Here is a 23,601-nt window from a genome sequence, read left to right on the forward strand (position 1 = left end):
ACAACATGCTTTGCCTTCCCCTATCCCCTGCAAACCCTACTTGCAATCCCATCTTTGTGCACACCCAGGTGTATGAATGTGATAAAGTTTATTTTAGGACCAGCTGTATAGGAAGACACCAAATCTGGGGTTTTGGTGTGGATTCATTCCTTCTCTGAGCAGGAAGATCTGGCTATTGTGTCTGTGCCAGATGTATGCTACCAGCGAACCCCCCCAGGAATTTACAGGATGAAATAAAAGATCAAAAGCAATGCAAAACACAGACAGGTGATTCTTTTTAAGCATCTGGCCTCAAGCTCTCTCAAAGCCTGGTAGGGGTCAATGTTAGGTGGCCCCTATCCATTTGGACAGGCCTGTAAAGGAGAATAGAAACTATTCCTCCTTTTAACTTGTTTTATTGCATATGAGATATAAATTAAGCAGATGAATGTTATTAGAGAAACACTCTCATGCATGCTGCATCCCACTAACAAAATTAACAGGAAGTCTTAAAATATACGATCAAAATATATTCATTACAAAGGGGAAAGGTGTTTTGCTGGGGGAAAAGGCTGGGCTCTGGGGTGCAGCGTGCGGCCGTGCCTCCGCTGCAATGCCATGTGCCCCAGGGGAACCTCTGGGAAGCCCAAACAATTCCTCTGGGTGGGACTGCTGGAGCTGGGTGGTTCTCACCCACACCGTCGGGTCTGGTTGTGCAAACACAGCACTTGGTCCCCTCTGGGGCCTCGTTGTCCCAAAGCCTTTTCTCTCCAAAGAGGAGAGCAGTGAGCATTCCCGCAGAGAGGAGGCTCTGGGGCTGGGGGCAGTGGGGACCCTTTCCCTCTCAGGCCATGGGGTTTGCTGCATGGCTTGGGTAGGGAGGATGTACCGGGAGCTCACACACTGTGACCACCAAGGCAGCTGAGTCATGGACCGGAAAGCTCAGAGAAATCTCCCTGGAGGACAGGCTTAACCCTAAAATGAAAGACACGGCACGTTAGTCTTTCTGTGGATTCGCATGGATGTTACAAGAAATCCACGGCCTTGTACCGTGCTGTGTGTGGCAGCCAGATTGAGCTCCCCAGGGGCAGAAAAATTGAAGCCAGGCTGCCTAAAAAAGCAGAGCTGCAATCCAGGAGATCAAGTCAGGAAGTAGTGTGGGGCACATCATATCTTGTTTGGACCGTGGTAAGGCACGAATCAGAGCCAGGGACCATGCAAGCATGTGAAAATGGACTTGTATAAATCCATCTAAAAGGTACGTTCCATTAGGAAAGTCACAATTTTACACAAGACATTGAAACGGGGGATATTTGCTGGCTGAAGGTGTGTCTGATTCCCTGCACTGACCCATGATGACTTGCTCAGGGACAGGCACTTTGGTTTTGGGCCTGCATCTCTCTGTTTGAAATCTGCCTGCCTGTAACCCCAGAGACAGATGGTTTCCCATTACAAGAGCACCCTGCCTACCTCCAGAAATAGCAACTTAATACATGAAATGCCTGTCAGTGGCACCTGCAAACAAGGCAGATGAAGTGCCAGTCATATACACATCATCACTGTGCCTGCAAATGATTTCCATAAAGGAAACCTTTAACCTCAGCTTCCCACACACCATTACAGGTGAACTCCCTCCTGCTTTGCTGGGGCTGCTCTGAGGCAGTGAGTACTTTGGCAAGGACAGTAAATGATTTTCCAGGTCCAACCACAAGGCAAATGTCTTAAGAACTCTGAAAAAAACTCCGTCTTCTTACGTCAGCTCTGAGGATGTGCCAATACTCTCCAGAACAGAGACACAACCTCAGTGCTCAGCAGGATCCAGCAGCCGTGCAGGGACCCAGCAGGGCAGGAGCATCGCTGCAGTCATACGAGGATGCTAAGGCTTGTAGTTGGTAACATTTCTTCAGGATTTCTTATGAGATCTAAGGATTAGGGAATCTGAGAGTCACATTTGACACATTATCCCATGGCTATAAGGAGTTTGCTGTGAGAAGGCAGATGTTTTTTCTTGTCTTCTCTTATCCAAGGAGCAGGGTTAAACAAGCTAAAGAAAATCCCGCTTGCCTTTGACCTCCTGATAAAGGTCTTATCTCAAGCTGGTTGAAGATGAACAGCAGAATTTTGAACCATTGCAGACTGGGCTTATCTGGGAATGTTCTCTTTTATCTCCTCAAGCAGTGTGTCTGGAAATCAGCACATGTGTTTCCATCATCTACCTGGTCCGAAGGGACTTGTAGGCTCTCTCCTGTCCAGTAGCTCTGCTAAGTGGACTGCATCTCACTCACCACTGACTCCTGGTGCCAATAAGCAATGTTTTGAGTCTTTTCTTGGCTTGGGCTGTAAATATAATTAGATGTCATCCCAAAATCAGAAGCCAAGTGATGAAAACGTAGGATTGCAAAGCAAAAACTTCCTGCAAGAATGTTCCTAAAACTACTTGTTGACACCCACATGTGCGCTTGAATGCTTAGAAATCAGCCCAAAAAGCCCTCTGGGCAGTCAGAGAGCTCCTACAAGCTTTGGTGTGGCAGGAAAACACAGGAGACATCAGAGAGTGCTCTTTTTTTGGTGTATGTACCCCTAATAGAGAGGCTGCATCTCATACCTTTTATTTTAGCTTATATCATTTCCTTAGCCAACCAAGGCATTTTTTTGTAACCGTCAGACATAGTTACATTTTTTGAAGGTGCTGGAAGAAGTTGAATAGAAGGGTTTTCCTCCCTTCTTGTCTCCATGTGAGGTCTCTGTGTAATGGACCTGAACAGAAAGGTTTAGTATTCCAGCTGAATTCCGTCTGAATAGTTCAGCAGACCGGGAGAGATACACGGAGAGTTTCCATCTTTTATCTCAGCACAAAACTTTCCATCTGAATAGAGTCTCTTTAATGGGAAAGTTATTGTCCTCCAGTGAACCACTCATTTTTAGGATGACAGTAACTTGCATTTTCCACAGATGTTGCCAATTACAATGTTTCCCATTCCTGACATAAAGGGGAAACATGAAGGTACTTTGGATGCACTGTGCCGCAGCCGCAGTCAGTCGTTGCTTTGCATTCACTGTCATGTTCACTTGCTTCCAAGCTCCGTGCTAGTGCAGCTGCAGTAAACTATTTGGGAAGGACAGAGAGAGGAGAACAGAGGAGGATGGGGGATGTTTATATTATGGAGAATAACCCATGAGAAACGGTGACATCTCTATTACAAAGTCAATGTTTTGAATATTGCACAGAGACTCTGTCAATGGCTGTCCCTATTTCTGCAGCAAAACAATCTGGAAATTGTTAGCTAAGGACAAAGCAAAAACTCTCTAAACACCCTATTAGCACCAGGCAAAGAATAAAAGCCGTGCTAAAAACCTGACTATTACAGACCTGGGTCTGTCATTACTTAGCGCTGAATGTGGCTACAGAAGATGGTCACATCTCTAACTCCCAGGAGAGCACACTCCCAGCCCTGCATGAGGCATCTGCTTTTGCCATTCACCATGTGAATTCAATACACTGGAAAATGTTTCATGGAGTTTTTGTTCAATGTTCTAGTTAAATATTATGTATTATATAACTGCGTAAGTTATATAATAATGAAATTATATATGTATTTATATAATTTAATCTCCAACATGTTTCTGGTTTGTTCATAAACCCCAGCCTGCCCTTCTCCACCTCCACCCAGACCACTCAAAAAAAGAAAAAAAAAAAAAAGAGTAATGGAGCAACATCAACAAATCTTTTATCTAGAGCTGCTCGGTACATTATAGCTCCTTCTAATTCAGGATATGTAGTATTTGCAGAGTAGGCATGCATCTTGCCAGAGTTTGAGTGCAGATTTACACTCACATTTGTGTGTATACTCACATTCCCCAGTCGTTAACTTTTTTGCTTCATCAGGGTTCACTTCTTTTTTCCTGAGATTTCCAGTGCCCAGCAATTCTGGACTCATTCTAATGGAAATAACTTCCACAGAGCAAGTACTTGTATATTTTGTCCTCCTAAGTCCAGACATGGCAATCTAAGTCCTCTGTTAATAGGTACCTAATTAGTAGGAGTAGAAGAACATGCCAAAATATCATAGAGACCAGTAAACACACTAGTCCTATGAGGTTTTGGTGGGCTTTGTGATGGTTTGTCTATGGAATCCCAAATGTTTTACCAGTCTACAATGACATGGTCTTGAGTGTAACAAGTCCTACCTCATTATTTTTTTTCTCCTCAGTTTTCCCAAAGTAGCTGCATTGTTTCATCATTCATGTTTTCAGTATTCTGAAAGTGTTAAGGAGACTGGAGAAAGTGAATAATTGAATATTCAAATGCTTTATTTTTCACAATATCTCTCCATCTTTCCTTTGAAGTCTTGAATTTGAACATTTTTCCAACTTACATCCAACAAGCTCTTTGGCATGAGAAAGCTCAGATGAGGCTTGATTCCTTAATTACATTGTTGGCAGACTACAACATTCCTTTGTTAATTTCTTGATATAAATCTCCCAAAGAGCTGCAAAAAGGAGAATGGTGGATTAATTTAATCATCATTTCCTGTGTGGTTAAATACCACTCCTTTATAGTCTACATACATTTGGGTGCCATGAACTTCATCTTTTCCACCTAGAGAGAAAGCCTCTTCCACTGTATTTTTTTTTTCCCTTTCAGACTTTATGTCCAAGCAATAATGCAAACAACAGTTCATGTGTTGGGAGTAAGTGGAAACTCAGCAGCTTGGAAAAGAAAATTCAAATGCTTTCTTATTCTGTCAAGTCTTGTAGAGCTAAGCTAATTCAGCTGGTGGCTGAAGGACACCTCCCATGGCTCCCTGGAGCAGCTCTGGGCACTGGAAGGTTTCTATGGAAGAAGGATGTACTGCAGTGTTGATAGTCTGTGCTGGAACAATATGGTTTTGAGGATGTTGAGGTTTGCAAGCCCCATATTCATATTTTGCTGAGTATGTAGATAGAGTGAAAATCCTTCTCATGACAAGGTAATGGAGATAAATACTGTACAATGCATTTCATCTGGGGCTTCAATTCAGCAGAACCTCCAGTTATTACAAACTTTCTGTCTCAATTAACTCAATGCTTCTGCCAAAGAAACCCAGGACATGCTGTTTGCAGCAGGGCAGATTTACTTTTCTGTGCAGACTTAAACAGCTGTTTCAGACTGTGACTGAAAAGTTATGGCATTTACAGTTGAGCTTTTCCAGACTCTTAAATGAAATGTAATAGCGGAAGTGTTAGTTGTGTCTCTTCATCTCTGCATTCACCTCCCTCAAATTTGAGGCCTCTTGTCATAGTCTCAAGGGGTTAAATTGCTCTTCTCCCAGGTTAGTTTTGTAGAGAACCTGTCTAGCTCCATCTAGGTTCCCATTCCTCTAGCTCCCTTTTTTGGGGGGAGCTTGTTGTCATCACTAGGTCCTGAGCAACCTTTGCAAATTGAAGTATTTTGTAGTCTGAGCCTAAGGCTCAAAGGGTCAAGTCCATGAGTTGGAGCTGAAGATTCTTGTGGTTCCCTTCCAACTGAGGGTATTCTAGGGTTTTATAAAACAATTAGCACCCTCTGCATTGCTCCGTATTGGACAACAACCAGCTGGGTGAGTGGTTGGTCCTGCTTCTAGAAACTTCATGGAAGCTCTCTCTCTCCTTCAAACACAGAATGGTTTGGGTTCAAAGGGACCTTAAATTTCATCCTCCCAATGACCGCTTGAGCAGTGAACCCTTCATTCTCTGTATCAACATGAACAAAGCAAACTACAAAACATGGCTGAAGTCGGATCTTCCCAACTGGTAGCCTAGGATTTATTGCTGAGCTGCCTTGAGAAGAGGTTTTGTTTGGAGCTGTAGTCCTGAGTTTCCATACAGACAGTTCTTCACACTGCTGCCATTAACCTAAATATCTCAATGATCAGCTCATATACAATAGTTGTGAATTATTACTGAGCAATTCCTCATCTTCAAAGGCCTACCAAGGAAAACAGATTTAACTTTGAATGAATAGACGGAAGTTATTCAAATTAAGGGAGAATGACCCACTCCTGCAGTCTATCCTATAGAAAGGCTCCATTATTCATGAGAAAACATTGGAATTTGGGTCAGAAATTCCATAACTTTCACACAGGTCACACATGACTGGGCACAACAGCCAAGCTCCTGTAATCTCCCTCTCCCTCTCATAGGAAGAAAATGATGCTGCCCTCCCTCTACACTTGGATTTATAATGGTAACATGCTATCATCCTGATTGGTTTGCATGTGAGTATTTCCTAAGAGATTGGTGCAGATAAAAAATAGGAATACAAACAGCTTCCTTCAAGTGAATATTTGCAAGATCAGCCTGTTTGTGAGAGTCCCAGTCAGCAATTTCCAAGCGGCTGCTGGGACAAATACAAAGTCTCAGGAATGCATAAGCAAATGCATTAGGCACAATACATCCATTGGAGCAGTGATTCGTTAAACAAAACAGCTTATGGAAACATGGAGAAAGCATGTTCAACACAGAAATTACTAACAGCTTTCCCCTCCAAAAAGTGGGTAATTATTGGAAGTTGTCACTACTTACAAATTGGCCACATAAAATTGTATAATTTAGATAGTAATGTTCACTTTTAATATTTTTTCCATGTATATCACAAACCCAAATGTCAATATATTTCATCGGCTTCCTCGCTGTCAGAACAAAAAAATAAAAAAAAGAAAATCCTATGAACTTCGACTGTCTTTGCCTGGACTGGGAATTTCAGATAATCGAGAGGCTGAGAGTGTGCTGACCAGTTCTGAGAGACATTTCAGCTGGTTTCACCTTCTCTTCATTATATACCAGCTCAAATTGGTTTAAATTTCCATACTCAGTGGAGAACAGATGTAGAAAATAATTTCTGGTTTCTTTGAAACATGAGCAGCATATTTTTGATTCAGGGCTCTGTAAACTAGCTCCTTCCAGATTAGGAGGCTTGGGGCCACCCTGAGAAGAGGGACTTGCTGCTCAGCCCTGAGGACCTGCCCCGAAACCACCGAGACATGGAAGGGGCCCCAGAAAGCCCCACTGAGCTTGCAGATCCACAAGAAATCTTGGCCATAGCCCTGCATATCTTGGGACGTGAGTAATGTCTGCTGCAGCTCTGGTCTAACAAATGCCAGGCTAAATGGCTGGATCATTACCCTCCCCGGTATGGGACTGATCCAGCTCCCACTGGAGCCAGCTGGAGCCTTTCCACCGAATGGAGTGGGGGGGGATCAGCCCCACGGCTGCTGTTTGTCCTTCTATGGTGCACGCTGCCTCCTTCCCGCTGCCCATGGGGGCCCTGTGAGCCCAGGGTTGGGAAATGAGGGCAAATCCTGGAATCTGCAGCAATTCCTCAGAAGGGACGAAACTCCTATTTAAGGAAAGAAGAAAAATGGAGGGAAGGTTTTATGACTAGGTCCAGAATGAAGCAAAGAAAAACATTCCTGTAAGCAGTTTGAATCTAAGTGGATAATCTTTATGTTTCAGCCACCCTGGCCCTTGAGAATTACTGGATGGCAAGGCCAAGGTGCATCCCAAAACCTGCCCCTTTGAGAAAGTTTCATCTGCTGACATTGCAAATACGAGAGTAATACTGGGGAGGTCTCATCACAGAGCAGAACTTTGTTGTTCCAGCTACTGTACGAAATGAACACAATGATGGTCCCCACCCCAAAGCACAATTAGCACTTGGAATTAAAATTGCTCTGTGTTCCCCAGTCTGCAAATTTTGACCCTCTTTGGGGTCATGGACTGGAAGAAAGGGAGCAGTGAAAGGCTAGAAGAGCGGTGATGGTTGACAGCAGAGCAGTGTTGACAGCAGATGAGTGTTTCCAAGAGGCAAGGATGAGCAGAGGTTGTGTTTACAGGCTCTGAGGGCTTCTCTGGGTCAGAGCACTCTGAAATGTAACACAATCCGTTCCCCATCCCACCCAGGATAGAGAGGAAGGGTTTACAGTGGAGTGTGAAAGAAATTCTCATTTACAGAAACCAAAGTTCATCAGAGGGCTCTACATTCAACCCTCATGCTTGACCTCCCACTTCATACACGGGGTATATTTTGGGACTGATTCTCATGTATGAGTGACTTTCCTTTCTGTTTGGGGACAAGATGCAGAAAACAACAGAGAAGAGAAAAACCTCAGTCCTATAAAGCAGGAATGTGGGAGTGTAAAGTTAGAAAACTGACAACAGCAAGAGAAGAATCTGAAACTATTTCAAATTCATTTTTTTGAAGTGGCAGCGTTTCAAGTTATGTCCTTCTTGCTTTAATTTTCTCACTTAGTGGCAGATCCTCTGCTGGGGCAAACTGCTCTGAGACCACTATATTTTAGGATGAATTCCTCTTCTCAATGCAAGTGACATTGCTGTTGAGTCGCATAGCACAGGATTTCCAGCATCTGTGCTGAAATCTGTGGGTTTCACACTCTGCAGGGGGGCAAATATTGGCTTCAGATGCAGTTTTCATTGAGGATTTTATGCAAGGAAACATTCCAATTGTTCAAAGGCTGCTTTAAAAAAATGCTGGTTCTGTAACAAATTTAAGTTAATACTTACTCTTTCCTCATGTCAGAATCAGCAATATGAAATAAAAATGACAAAGGGCTCCTGATTAAAATCCAAGAGGTGAGGTCAAAGGGGTTAAGGAGCTCTGGAAAACAGCAATCCTTAAGATGCATGTTGGGTTGTTTTTGTCAGGATGGGAAAGTTGATTTGTTTGAGCCTTTTTAGAGATGGGGTTTGCAGAATGGAAACAATGTCTGCTGATAGAGATGGAAAAAGCCCCACATCCGAGAACAAAATAGAAGTGAGACTCCACCTCAGGGCAGCAGAAATACTGCCTGCCTTTTGGACTAACTGCTCCCTAGGGGTTCCAAATCTAATACTTGATCCACCAGAAAAGCAAAGATAAAGAAGTGACCTTATTGTTTCAAATTTCTGTAAGAATAAGGACCATACATAAAAATGTAACTTCTCTTGATTTTCTCGGTGAAAAGACACAGTAGCTTGGCTACTGATGCTCTGCAAAAATCCATGATGGGCCACTCCTTGTCAGTGCCAATGCATGCTGGGGACTGTAAACAAAGTGTTTCAAAATATTTGGGATTGAGAGAAAATAGATTGCCTGCCTCTGAAGGGTGGTACTACTCTCTCCAAGACTTTGCCTCCTGCATTCTGTAACATTTTCTCAAAAAATTCAGACTTTTTCTTAGAGAAAACAGCTTTCTTATTTCTACCTACACAGCCCTGGACTGTGAATTGCTGGTGCATCAGGATGGATGGGTATGTGCCAATCATGAGAGCTTTAAGGGCAGGAGCCCCTTGAGTGCTGATTCTGCATAGACGTCAGCACCTGGACCGCTGCAACGGTGTGGAGCCAGCTCACTGAACTCTTCCCTGAAATGGGGACAAGCATTTGCAGGCTGTTTCTTTTAAAGAAATAACCAATGTGCGTTCCTCTTGGATTACAAATTAAAATATCTTCTGAGAATAAAAAAAAAAAAAAAAAAAGGTGTTATTTTCTCTCGGATATGCTGTGTAGGAGTATAATAGTAGCACAATTACCTTAAATCAGACATGGACCATAAAGGAAAGAGATGCTTATTTCTTTTAGAGATTAGACAATCTTGCACACTGCCCAATAGAAAACAAAGTAGAAAAGAGAAAACAGGCAATATATCTCATAAGCATCAAGTAAATGAGAACATTGCTCAGGAAATAAGTAGATTTTATGACCGGTAGGGGAAAAAAAAAACAACAAACAACACACAAAGAAAAGCTTTTTTTTTTTTTTTTTTTTTTTTTTTTTTTACCCTTTAGTGAAGATTATAGTAAGATTTCATTCATTTTCAAATTTCCAGCCTTTAGCAATTGTATCTTGGCCAGCTACACCTTTTAGTTCTTCCTGGTGTTTTGAAAGAAGAGAAAATAGATTTTTTTTTTTTCCCTGAAACTACACCCAGCATTTACCGCCACAACAACCAGCAGTCATCCCTGAGCTTGCCATTCAAGGTCTTCTGAGTTCAGGCTTTCTCAAGGCTGCTTCATCTCCTCGCACGGACTTCAAAGCTTAAACACCTCTGAGGACCAGGGGCAGCTCCCCAGACTGGAGCAGTTCCAAAAGTAACATTTTTTGCTTTCGGCCTTGACCGCCTGTACTAAAACCAGCTTAGGAGAGGCAGGAACCTTAAAGCATCCTCCTGGCCTCTGCTTAGCAGAGATTTTCTGGTTCATTAAAGCCTTGATACATTAATGGTCTGTGTGCGATTTCAGAGACTGGTGCGCTGAACTCCTGCCGTTCGGGCCTGGAGCTTGTTAGTGTAATTTTCTAAAGATTAGCAAGCATTGATTCCATTGGGAAGCCTTGGGGAAATGCTGTTAATCTCCCCTGACCGCTGCAGCAGTGCGTGTTTGTGGAGGGTGCCTGCTGGCACCGTCCTCGCTGCTGCAGGGGAGGCGTGATTCTTAAGGAAAGTTTTTCCTTCAGAAAACTGCATCAATTTTAACTGAGAGTCATTAGGTAATGGGAGCTTCATTGAGTCAGACACTTCATTTTGCCTCTCCCGGGTTGTCTGAGCCCTGGAGGCCCTTTGCAGAAGATAGATACTGACTTGATTCTGGCTTCAGTTTCCCTAGCTAACTCCTATTAACCCCAACAAGCTCGGACAGGTATGAATTAGGTGGAATTTTACTCAGTGGAAGGACAGCATATATATTTTAACACAGACAAGTTGTGTGTTATTACACAGTGAAAAAAGAAAACCAGCCTGGATAATTCAATTTCCTAGCACGAAGGTAGAAAGTACTACAGTTAAATAGAGGAGGTAATTCAATTTTCTGGTTACAAAACAACATTCTTGGTAGAATTAATGAATGAATACTGAGTTCTGGGCCAGTGTTTACAAATCAAATCTCACAGTATACATATGTGTAGGGTGTTCTGCTACACAAAGAGGATAATAAAGTGCCTAAATCTATATTAAAGCCCCTAAAGGTGCATCTTGGATGCTGGTTTATATATTTTAATAGCTGTTTATCAATTCTATATGAACCATGGAGAAAGGGATGTAAATGCTGCCCTTCAGTATCCTTTTCCCAATGCAGAATGATCGTCCCTGATTTAGTTTTACGTTGGTGCAAAGCTCAACCTTACCCCGTGAAATGTGTCATCAGTTGTACGTCAGCCATCTCCCAAACAAGGAAACTGGGAAACCTAGAAAGAGAAAAGCAGAGTGGCTGAGGAAGGACAAATTGTTTAGATCATCCAGGCATTGTTTTCATATCTTTAGCTAAACTGAGGAAATAGATTTGTTGGTCCTGACAAAAAAGCCCTTTGTACATTGTAGGAGAAAGAGACCCTGGGGAATGGAGAACAATAGGCTTCCCATGACACAGGGCCCGATTACCTTCAGGAAGCGCATGTGGATTGCTCAGGGTGATTGAATTCCAGTATTGCTTTTTCAGGATCATGTAATTACATTACAGACTCTATCATAGTCCCTTAAATGGCCACAATCTCTTTTAGTGCAGTAATGAAATAACCACTGCTTAAAATAATGATTTTATTTTATTTTTTAATGGGCTTAGCAGCCAGTGCTAGAGCAGTTTCCTGTTGGACAGTGCAGACAGCCACGTGGATGTGGTGTAGCCTCCAGCCTTCCTGCGAGCAGTGGGGTGTGGATCTGCCCCTTCAGCTCCCATGTTCCATAACTACAATTTGCCATGCTGGGATCCAGCCGCAAGGACTTTGTGGCAGTGGGGCAGCTCCACACCTTCCCCACCATTCACGGTGGCAGTGAAATGGATGCTGACTGATGGCTGCAGACAGACGTGTGAGAAGGAAGCAAGGGCACAGCTCTGGGTTCCCCTTTGCAGCAGCAGCCTCATGGATTTTGGCCATTGAGAGATGAAGGAGCCGTAACTGGCACAAAACTTTGGGCAGTGAGACCAGACATCACTGGCACAGTAACTGCTGGGAGGTTTTCCTTTCCTACCGTCAGTGCTAGAACCAAATGAAAACTTTGCACTGCTTACTGTGGGGATCCCTAGGTAATGTGTACGTGGTCCTTCGGTGCTGAGCTACCAAAGACACAAACAGCTCCTGCACAGAAACCTGTTTTTTCAATGAAAGTGATGAATTCCAGAGATCACAAAAGCTAGAAAACTGTCAGCAGAGAGCTTGTGGCTCAGGGAAAGATAAAGCAGCCCCAGGAGCACCTCTCCCAGCAAGGCCCTGCCGTGACCTCCCCTCTGCTGAGGGATCACTGCAGAAGAGCAGTATCCTGCTGCATGACCTGGCAGGTCACCGAGAGCAATGGCAGAGAAATTTGGTAATTTCTCAGGAAAAAAAAAAAAAAACTGAGGAAAGGGATCCTCAGGTTTTTAAGATGTGTGAATCAAAACTATGGGAGTAGTTTATAAAAGATGCTTTGCTAAAAAGAAAGCTCAAGTTGCCAGAAATTCCACCATTTCTCCCTAGCAATATATATCAACCTAATGACATTCTTTTTTTTTTTCTTTTTTTTTTTTTTTTTTTTCTGATTTTGTGCAAAAAAATGTTTGTGAGTCTTGCAACCCGAGTGTCCGCCCAGTTCTTCTGTGAGAACAGAGACAGGATCCATACATAAATCATTCCTCCTTTTCAAACTTGTCCTTTTGCTAGGGCGGATTAAAATCTCCACTTTATTTACAAACATCAGCTTACTGAATAAACTATTGAGGGCTGTAACTGTTGATCTATGCTAAGGCCATCTGAAACATCAAAGCAAAGGGTATTTATGGGGAAGGGTTGATAAACCATGGCAACTTGCCTCTCTTCCTTCCTAGCTAGGTGCAGCAGCGATGGCTCAATCAGTTCGGCTTCTGTGAGCATGTTTTAGAAGTATGGTTTGCAACTTTTATGGGCTGAAGATTAAATACCAAATGCAGTCTCGATGGCAGGAAGCACAAATCTCCTGAATTCCTCAGCACCACAGTGCCATTTGCTTCTATGCAGTGAATAAATATGGAAGTAGCAGACACGGGAGATGACGGGGAGGTTAGACATGGGCTTTGAAGCATCGGGGGTGGATCGATGTTGAAAGTACTGTGTTAGCTCAGCCCTCTGGGCTGTTTTACTTCAGCAATTAAAGCCACTGGTGCAAGAAGTCAAAATGGCTTTGTCAATGTCATCAAAATGATAGAAAATTCCTGCTCGCTCCTAACTTTATATTAGCAAAGAAATCCATTTATTCCCTCTGTCCTGGGAGACAGATCGAAGATGTCCCCTTGTGGTTGTCTCCCTCAGATTTCCAGGTTGCAGACCCCACTAATAACACCAGCCAGACTTTCTTCCCCATTAATTTAGATTTTCCTCAGTCTTATTTGAATCAAGGTGATTGTTACTTTTTTTTTTTAAAATTATTATTATTATTTTTAATTTATTTTTTTTATTTTCTATCAGGTTGAAAACATTAAGAGGAGTAATTCATATTTTCAGATAAAATATTTCACTGAACGCCCCCAGGTCAAGAACTGGGACACTTGTAATAGGTTTTAGATTCATGAGCAACTTCCCCCTACTTTTCCTGCAAAAGAATAAATAAATATGCAAATCAAAGCTATAAGTTACTTAGATTCTCATCAGAAACCATAAATAGCCGCCCAGTTTATTCAGAGGAAATGCATTTTGAAAAAAAAAAAATCATGTTTCAAAAAGACTATAAAACAGTGTAAAAGGAGAGGAAAAATAACCAGTTTCTTCTTGCTCCCAGTCTTTTCCTAATATTTAACCTGAACATTTGCTATTTAACATAAAGAATTCCCACAAAATGGGAAGGTTCCCACTGCTGAGAGAGGATGGGCACAGTCCAGAAGAATACCTTTGAGGGTGGTTTCCTTCTGAGTCTGGCTGCTGACCTCAGAAAACGTTTTCCAGCTGTGAATGACATTCATATGTAGCTTGTGGGACATGCTTGGCTAAACAGACCAACCCAGAGCAATAAAGACCTTTTTGTAAAACTGTACCAGGACATCAATTTCACCAGGCATGACAGACTTTCAGCTTTGTCTTGCAATCAGGAGAAAGTGTGGCCTAATTAGTTAACAATCACATTCTTGTGGTGTTGACCACTGGATGATAATATTATATGGTCTCTCTAGTCTTCTTCCTTGCCACACAGGCAAATATTCTGCCACAAACAATATCCTATGACTTTCCACTAGCTATCCTCTTGCTTTGTGTGTTGAAGGACTCCTAATGACTTACTGTCTCCCTCATACCCAAACACCAAAGGGCCTCCACCTGTTTATGTGAAGTGCTGCAGACATTTTTGACTTTTCCAAAGCAGTCCAAAGGAAAAAAAATTCAAATTAGTAATCTGCAAGTGAATATCACTTAAAAGTGTATAAAAACAGAGCACTTTGTTTGAAGACAGTTTTAGACATATGCTTAATTTTAAGTGGGTAAATCCCAGAGAAGAGGGTTGCTGCTCAGACTACCCATACGCTTAAAATTACACAAGGGCTGTAGGGTTTTTCTGGTTTGGGACCCTGGACCATAAACCGCACAAAGGAGATCTGCCAGGCTTCAGATGAACCACAAGGGTGAATTTAATCTCCTCAGAAATGTGCGGCTGCCTTGATACAGATTTTCTGGTGCACAGATCAAAGAAGGAGTTGTACGCTGGTCTAGCGTGTGTCTCCACATGAGAAATAGGTGACAAAAAATGGAACAAATGTAAGAAAACAAGGAATGGGGCCTCAGTCTTGGTAAGATTGCTTATATTTAGTTAAGAGACTCTTGCGTGTTGGCTAGTAGCAAGGACTGGGGAAGGCAGGGGTTTTGTTGCTGTCTTGTGACTGCTTCAGACAACCGCCAAATAACTACTCTAAGTAGTTTGCTGCCTGCTTCTTTCACCTCCTTTGAAAAAGAAATAGACTCTTTCAGCCCCCTGGGAGAAGTGGTTAGGCAGAAGTGATTCCAGATGAGAGAGGATGGAGTGGCTTTTGTATTCACAACATCCGTATAACACATATGGCAGCGGATGATCCAGAGGGCTCAGAGAATTAGGTGACAAGTTGTGTGGCTCTCCGAGGTCACTGCTGAAATCAAAGGGTAAAGAAAAGAGCTGGCTTTGAGGTTTCTGATCCATCTGGAGCATCTCTGCTGTAGGCACATGGCATGCTGCATGACTCCTTGCATAAAGGAGCCACAGAGATGTGTTGGTAGCACAGAGAGCATGGCCCAGCCAGACAGATATTTCCATCAGCCTGCCTTCTTGTCCCGGAGGACAGGTGATATAACTCTGTGCCTTCTCAGGCTGCTGGATCTGGGGAATAAACTAACGGTGTTTGTGGGAGAATTTAAGTGGCAGGATAGAAATGTGCTCAGAGCAAGTCTGAAAATTCGGTATTTTTGTGAGCTGTCATAAACCAGGATTCTGTATCCTTCCCCAGACAGGTGTTTGACAGCAATCAATAACTAGAAAAATGAAGCGAATTGTTGGCAGCAGGATTTAATATATCCTCAATATGGTACTTTGTTTTATTTCCTTGTCTGGCTGTCATCTACTGGAACAAGATCTAGGAGAAGTGAAACAAAATCCAATTTTTGTTGCATCTTCCACAGTAGGAGAAAATCTGTTTTACACCTTGGGAGAAGACTGCATTCCTCCACAGAATAACTGCTCTGCTTGTCCCCCATCCCCAAATTCCTGAAAACCTCTAAAAGGTTAAACATAGTTCTGCTTTGACCTGGAAAATGAGAGATGTCTAACGTATTTTTACGGATTAACTTTTCCAGGGTGCATTATTTAACTCATTACTTCGGTGCTCAGCTGAACTGTCAGATTTGGTCTCTGTTGTGACACTTGCAATAATCTCCAATTAGACACAACAGATTACGCTGGGAAGCCAGACGTAAATCAGGCAGTGCTGAGCTAAATGGGCAGGCTGAGCACAACATATGCTCAAGGGTGCCCCGCCACTCTGCATGACTAGACATGACGAGATTTGCGGGGAGGTATGCGATGTGGGCCAGCGGCAAAGGGAAGGTGTCGAGCTCTTGGCACACTTGCCTCGCAATGCGAGGAGACGTTGGGCAAATTCCTCGGCTTTGCACAAAGGCAGGGCTGTCTGAAGGGCAAACACCAGCTTTCCGCTGACTCCGAGGACCACAGCCGCCTCTTTCTGCACAGCCACAACAATTTCCTTGCATCGGTGAGATAATGCCATTATCAGAGTTACTGAACAGCAACAAGTGCCTCAGCAGTGTTTGGTTGTTCAAAGCAGGATCTCAGAGACGGTCGCTCCCTGTGAATTATTCTGCCTATTATGGGATTTCAAAGCAGTGCTTATTTTAGGGAGGGGTGATGCATCCATAGTCAAAGCTGGTTTGCAGGACCTTTGCAGGACCTTTTTGTTCTGAGTCTTTAATAGGACAATCCCCATTTAATCCTAGAATCAGCTGTAATTTTCAGATCACCAGATGAGATGGTTAATGCTGAGACTTGTAGGACAACTACAGCTTTTTTGTTGCTGTAATTTTATCTTGAACCCTCACCTAAGATGTCATGGATGTTTCCTTTACAAACTCTCCCCTCCCTCCACCGGGAAAACATCTGTTTAGTAAATAGCTCTGATGACATGAGGCACTTTTTATTGTTTGAGTTAAATGAATGTAATAGACTTAATTAGTTACACATTTCCCTAGCAGGAAATGGGAAGCCATTAAAACTACTGCACTAAAATATCCCTCAATTATTGCTTCTTATAGCACATGATTTCAATTTTACTCATCGGTCCTTGTGTTGGGTGGGTTCAGAAGAGGTGCTATAAGAGCAGCAGGGGCACATGAAGGGTGCAGGGGCACACCAAGTGGTGGGGCTGAGAGGTGGAAGCAGGGCATCCATGGGATGGTGACATCTCTTCTGTCTCTCACTGGGGCCTCTCTATTGTGAATGCCCTGTGCTGGTTCCCCAGTGAGCCTCAGTTGCACCAGGTATCCTCTTCGTATCTTCTCCATAACAACAACAAGCAAAGAAATAGAAAAGGCACAGGAAAAGAGGATGAGCAGACAGAAAGCCTTTTAATTTGAGTGAGTTCAAAGTGATATGCTCAGAGGATAACAAGTATGATATACTGCTCATATCAGTTCAGGGCCATGTTGAAATAAGCTGAGCCATTTAATTAATGAACGTACTGAAAACAAGGAAAATAGAGATAAATATCACTGAGAGGTGCAATTATTTTGACAGATGCTGCAAATAAGGTTCTGTAATTCCTCATGGAAGGATCGTATGCTGTTTGCTTTCACAGCTCAGCTTTGAATCTTGCTCTCTGCACTGGAGAGGAGCAGGCAGAAAACCTGCCATTACGTATTTAAGATCTTGTACATGTGGCCTGTATACCAAAGTGTGTGATGAAAACAATACCTCTCCACAGCACATCATCTTTCTTTCATCTCATTCTCTTCCTCACCTATCAATATTCATATAGATTACATGAGAAAAAACATTTGGGTGAGACACAACTGGAAAATAATTTCCTAATGAGCCCAGACTGTGATGGATTTTTTTTCCCCTGGCATTTGTGGAACAGTTTTGGATGTTCCTGATCCTTGTGTTGCTGCTTTGGCTGTGCTGGAGAATGCCACCTCATGTTCCAAGCACTGAGATCAGGAGGGGCACCTCCACGTGCATGTGGTTGGCAGGTTTTTAGGACAGGAGGCAAGGATATGCTTTTTCAGGATATTTAATTCACCTCTTTGCTAGTGTAAGATACTGCACAGCTGGCCACAGTCTTTGCTACTAGCTTCTTTGTAAACATCATCTGTACTGGCAGTCTTAGCAATTAATTAAGATCTAAGGGGAAAAGGGGAACATAAACTTGCTATATATTTCAAAAGGAGAATGTTTTGGTTTCATGTCCCCTTCTTCCAGTGGTAGTCACTTGATCTAAGCATCACTACCTCCAGCTAGGCCCTACAGCTTGGCAATTTAATCTTCAAAGACATCAGATTTAAATATTTAGAAGTTTCTGATACATTACTGATCTCTATCCCAAGCTTCCCAGGTGGCAGATCCATGCATTTTACCACACGACGAGTGAGACACATTGCACTGGATGACAGCATCTCTGTGGGGTCAAGGCACATCATGCTGGTGCTCAGGAGCATGCCAGAAAGCCTGGGCTCTGCTGCTGGAACAGCTCTGTGTGTCTGCAGTGCTGCTGATTGAAATCCTTTAACTCTGTCACTGAAGATTGAGAACAGCACATTTGGAGAATCAAACTCTTCCTCAAAACAATTATGCATGATTTATAGCATAGCTAACCATTCATACTTTTCTTAAGACAAAATACATATTTTTATCTTTGTTAGAGTATCCCAGATTGTTACACAAAGTTCATAATAAATCCTTACATTCTCTGAAATCCGCCTGCTCTGAGATTCTAGCTATACATTCCAAAAGCAGGCTTGCTTTGTCCAAATGTACGTTGTGTTCTGCAGTGGGGACCTAGAAGTCAGGGGTGAAACTTTTTGGAGAAATATGCCACTTGGAGATGAATATAGAGGGAAGTATTCTATCTGAGTGAGGTCTGATTTTGTTTGGAAATGAAATCTCTTTGTACAAGCTCTTTGCGGTTTAGCAGCTATGGTTAAACCTGTTGTGAACACAAACGGCATTATCACCTGTTTGAGTAAGGTACTGAAAGCTACAAACCCACATTTTCTAATTTCAGAAACCTGTTTACATTCTTATTTGATAGCATCCTGTCTTTTCTGATGCTTCATTTCTTCCATTTCCAGTTACAATTGACTCTTCCATTACTTCAGTCATATCAAATATTGCAAAGGATGAATTACACAGAAATAGATGTTTGGCACTTTGTTAATACTACTCAGCAGTAACAATACAAAAAGCATTCTAAAGACTCTAAAAGCCACTCAGAAAAATAGATAAGACTCATTTAATTTATTTTTGTGATGCTGTTAGTGTCATCTTCAAATGTCATAGCATTTTCTCTTCTTTAAAAGCCAATTGAGAATCTGACTGCAATTCTTTTAGCCATTTTGCTACAACTGTTGATTTAACTTGAAAGGATGAGTGTTTTTATTCCACAGAAAACGTCACAATAGAAACAATCTTGCTCTAAAATTCAACATCCCCCACCTTTTGAAAGCATGGCTCGGCACTGAAAACTGGAACTAGTTTGGGGTTTCTAACCCACCTTACAATATGACTGGGAGATGCCTTTGTCTAGACATTTAGCGTGTCTTAGTAATTTCATCAGAATCCAACTGTCCAAATAAAAAGTTTTTTTTTTCTTCTTCCTTTTTTTTTTTTTTTCAGTGAAGACACTGCAATGTTCATGCATATGATGTTATTATTATTATTATTTTTTTTAATAGGAGGAAAATTCACAGATTAAGGAGCTATCTGAGAACTCCTGCTTCCAAATGGTCGTTGATAAATAAAGTCCCATGCTATGGAGTCCGGGTCCTCAGCAACATCAGAGGCCATAGCCACAACTCAGCTCTGCAGATCGATTCCTGTTTTGCTATGCTACTTCCTAGCTTAGATATTACGAGGTACTTGGGATAACATCTATTTTTCTGCCTTTTACAGCATTGATTAATGTCAGCAAAAAGCTTTCCACTGACTTTAACATTCCATTGACAATCTTTGATTCAGATTTGCCTCCAGAGACATGAACCACATGTTCTACAGAAGAAAAAGGGATAGAATAAAAGCAGTGGGATTTTAAAATTTTTATCCCATACCGGCTCTTCTACATGTATAACATAATATTGATCTACTGCCATTATTTCCACTGAGCATCCATCTAAGAATAGAAGGCACTACAGTGGTATTAAGAGACCTCTTTAACATTGGCCGAATATACTAACTGCTTAAGATGAAGAACTTTCTCACAGCAACTCATACGGTCTCTCCTACATTAAAAGAAACATCTATCCATATTTCAATGACAGCTAGAAGGAGCACAGCTGTAGGAGTTACTGCTACTGCATTACCACAATATCATAAAAAACTACTTAGGATAAATTTCTACAACAGCCATTACCCATCCTCACAAAGCCGTCACACTGCAGCTGAAAGGAGAGGACTGTTTTTCTGATGCTCATGCAGCGATGTTCCACAGTTGAGTGTTTCAGACATTTTCATGTTAGGCAATCTTTCTTTATAGACAAACAGTAGGAAAAAATTAAAGGAAATTTTGGAATAGGTTTGTTAGTAGCCATACTAAGCACTACAGGTTAAGTGCACGCATATCCCTTCAGCTGATGATGTGAACAGCCACTCAGCTATATTTAAATGATAACTTGAAAAATAAACAAAACAAAACAACACTAACCACAGGGAAAGAAAGCATTTTAGAAAGAGCTTGTAGGCACCAAAATATTTATTAAGTCTCAGATGAACCTCCTAGCATCACTAGGGAAATACCCTCTTATGAGTTCCTTGGAACTGGTGGGGACTTTCCAAGAATATTCTTAAGTTTGTCCTAGACCATCAATTCTTATCTTCAAACAATTTTTTTTTGGCTTCCCCCAGGTTCCCTCATTGCCCTAGACAGCCAGCAAGGAGACCCTGCCTGAGAGACCTTCATCTCTGAACACAATGTGAGAACAGCTGATAAAGACACATTGAAACTTGCATACAGAAAAAAAGAAAAAAAAAGTCAATCACGCTGTGGTGCTGTGAAAGAGACCTAATTATAATCCTTTTTCATCTTCAATTAACCTTACAGACAAAACAAGAAGGCATCTAGTCCAAAAGTGCTGATGAAAGAGAAAGGCTAAACACAGAAAAATCTCCACTGCTGCAGTGCTACTGTAAGCAAAATGGAAAATCAAGAAGCCAAATTTGAGACTCTCTGTATCTGCCCTGTTAGCTCGACACATCGTGTGAGTAGTCACTAATGGGAAACTCAGTTTATAACAGGCATTTGGGCAAACTTTTGTTGACCCACACTGCAGTTTTAAAGCAAACTTTTAGCAGCTTAAGGGAGAGAGACATAAAAGGAAGAAAATACATTTCTTTAGATGCTGAGCATCCAGAGAAGTTACGTTTGCAATAAAGTGCAGAAATAAACAACTTCTTGTAGATACTGCCCTCATGCTGCTTTCTAATTGAACTGCATAGATCAACGCGTGCAATAGGGAAGAGAAAAACAACTTGGTGAAGAATTTAAATGAGATGTTGGAAGGAATTGGGAAAGTCATAGTCCAGCCAGGATGCAGTTGTAAATACCACAGGTAATAGATTTCCATATATATTGTTTGCAGCAACTCTTGCAGACTCCTGTGCAGAGCATCCCCCTCAAGCCAGACTCCATGTTCTTTACTCCTTTCTCATATGTTAGGGATGTTGTTGCAGATCTTTCTTGTGTGAGCCCCCACCCATGTCATAACCTCCATACAGGTGGATAACACCTACACATAACTCCAGCTAGGGTCACCTGGGATGTTTTGTATAAGACAGTCAGCTCTTTGGAGGTAAAGCCCTTACAATACACACTGGAGTCTGAGAAAGGAATCCTGTAAAGCCAGGATCTCCCAATGGCTCTGTAATGGGGTCTTTGTCCTCACAGCTCTTTCCCAAGGTACCAGAGATTACCTGACACCCCCTTTACCTCTGCCAGCTCTTATGTGAATCATTGAGCCCTTCTCATTTGGGACTGATATTTCATCTCATTAAATGCAAATATATACTCCTAAAAGAGTCTGCCTGCAGAGAAGTCTGGCTAGCCTCAGGAATAAATCATCTGGCCATAGGCAGGCACTTCTGAAGGTTTTACCACAGAGAAAGGAAAGCACTATGTTATGTTTTCTAATAAATGATTCGCTGCTATGACAAACTTTGTTAGTCTCAAGCTCTGCTCCTACTCCCTGCCTCATTCCACCTCACTTGGCTGTTCCATTCAAGGGCTCCTTCTGCTTCTCACATGGCGACATGGCTAAAAACAAATGGCCACTTCATCTGCCCAGTGCCAGCAGGTCTGAGCTCTAAATACAGACCCCAGATAATAAATAACTATAATTATTATTCTCAGAGGAGTCCAAAACCCAAAAAGCAAAATTTGAGTTCCACTAAAGTCAGAGGGAGTTTTGCCAGAAACTTCAGTGCTGGCAAGGTTTCATCCAACATTTCTTTCACATTAGATTTAATTAGAGGTCGATAATGAGGCACTCTTAAAATTCTCCACATCTGGGGAAAGAAAACCATGATTAGATTAGAGTGTACAGTTATAATTCACAAATTGGATTGTTAGAACTAGTTCTCCTCTGCTTTTTTTCCCCTTCTTTGCCAGGAATAACACAATTAAACTCAGCGTCTCCACACGTAATCCAGTCAGGAATGACTGAAGTATGGTGGTGTTGAAGAAACCTGTTGCAGACTACTGAAATGGAGGCCTGATTTAGGGTTCACATTTGAGATTAGATGAAAGTTAGATTGCTTCGCATATGGTGTTTTACAGAAGATTACAAATTAACCACCAGTCATCCAAGAAGATGCCTTCAGATAGAAAAGAAATCAAGAGGAAATTAGAGGAAGAGTAAACACCCCTTTTCTTCCATCAGGTTAATGATCACAGACATTTTTCTTGCCAACATTGTCCCTAGCTCAAACAAACGAGGTTGTGTTCCTGGGAAACAGGAAACACCATTCAGAAAATCAGCTGTGAACATGCCATAAATGAAGAGTCTCTGGTTTTACCACAGGATCCCCAGAAGCCAAGGTGGGGACACAAGCCCTGCATTGCCATGTCCCACACTGCCTGCTCACTCCACGTCATGGGCTGGCTTAGTCCTAATGGTGAGACTAATTCAGCTTCATATTCATAAACCACAACATTTAATTCCCATTTGTCTTCTAGGTCTTTCATCTGAGGACCTATAAGTATTATGAACTGCATGGAGGAGAGCATTTCTTATATTTATTACATTGAGCAGCAATAAAAGGTATGAATAAACATCCAGAAGTAGATGTTGTATTGGGGTCACAGTAGGGGTTCTTCCAGATAAGGGATTCTGGTGCAAATCTACCCACTGGCTTTGCAGATCCATGCAGGAACCTCCAAGTACTAGGAAGGAATAAGTTACAATAGAGAAGGGTAACACTGCTGATACAAAAGACGCTAATGGGAGATGCATGATGAAAGGGTATCCTATGTTCAGAAAAGAGGGAAAATGGGGTGCTTCAGAGGAGATTCAGAAATCAGGAATGTAATTTTCATATTTCTTGGAAAGATAGTATAAACAAAACAGGTGTATTTATATTTCAGTATTCCATAGCAAGATTTTTGTTTGATTTCCTAAACAAGTATTTTCTTGTTCATGTTAAACTCCTTCAGCATTCCAGGTCAGAAAAAAAACACAGAGTGGAAGCTGAGGTTGACATAATGCTGCAACATAAAAACAAAGTCAGACACTAGTTGGAATAATGGCTGGAAATGTGGATTTCATTTCCATTTGCTTTCCTGAGTAAGAGCTCCCTGGCTTTTATTAACATTTGGAAGAAATCATGCTGACTCCAGCCCGATTAGAAGGGGAAGCCAGTAAATTTAACACGGATTATAGGATCACTGTCTGGATTAAACTGACCAGAGAATGGCTTCAACCTTCACTTTCAG

At 42.0% G+C, this 23,601-nt stretch overlaps 1 protein-coding gene across 3 annotated transcripts in view; it reads right to left on the reverse strand.

Annotated features, from left to right (window-relative positions):
• The window catches only part of WFDC1 (WAP four-disulfide core domain 1), a 114,684-nt gene that overhangs the window by 17,060 nt on the left and 74,023 nt on the right, over positions 1–23,601 (reverse strand). For all 3 annotated transcript variants that reach the window (XM_072043788.1, XM_072043789.1, XM_072043790.1), the window contains one exon: positions 11,117–11,176. In XM_072043788.1, coding sequence (XP_071899889.1) covers positions 11,117–11,176 — 60 coding nt within the window. The remainder of the gene's footprint in view (positions 1–11,116; positions 11,177–23,601) is intronic.

The sequence above is a fragment of the Anas platyrhynchos genome, chromosome 12 (assembly GCF_047663525.1).
Source record: "Anas platyrhynchos isolate ZD024472 breed Pekin duck chromosome 12, IASCAAS_PekinDuck_T2T, whole genome shotgun sequence".
Lineage (NCBI taxonomy): Eukaryota > Metazoa > Chordata > Aves > Anseriformes > Anatidae > Anas > Anas platyrhynchos.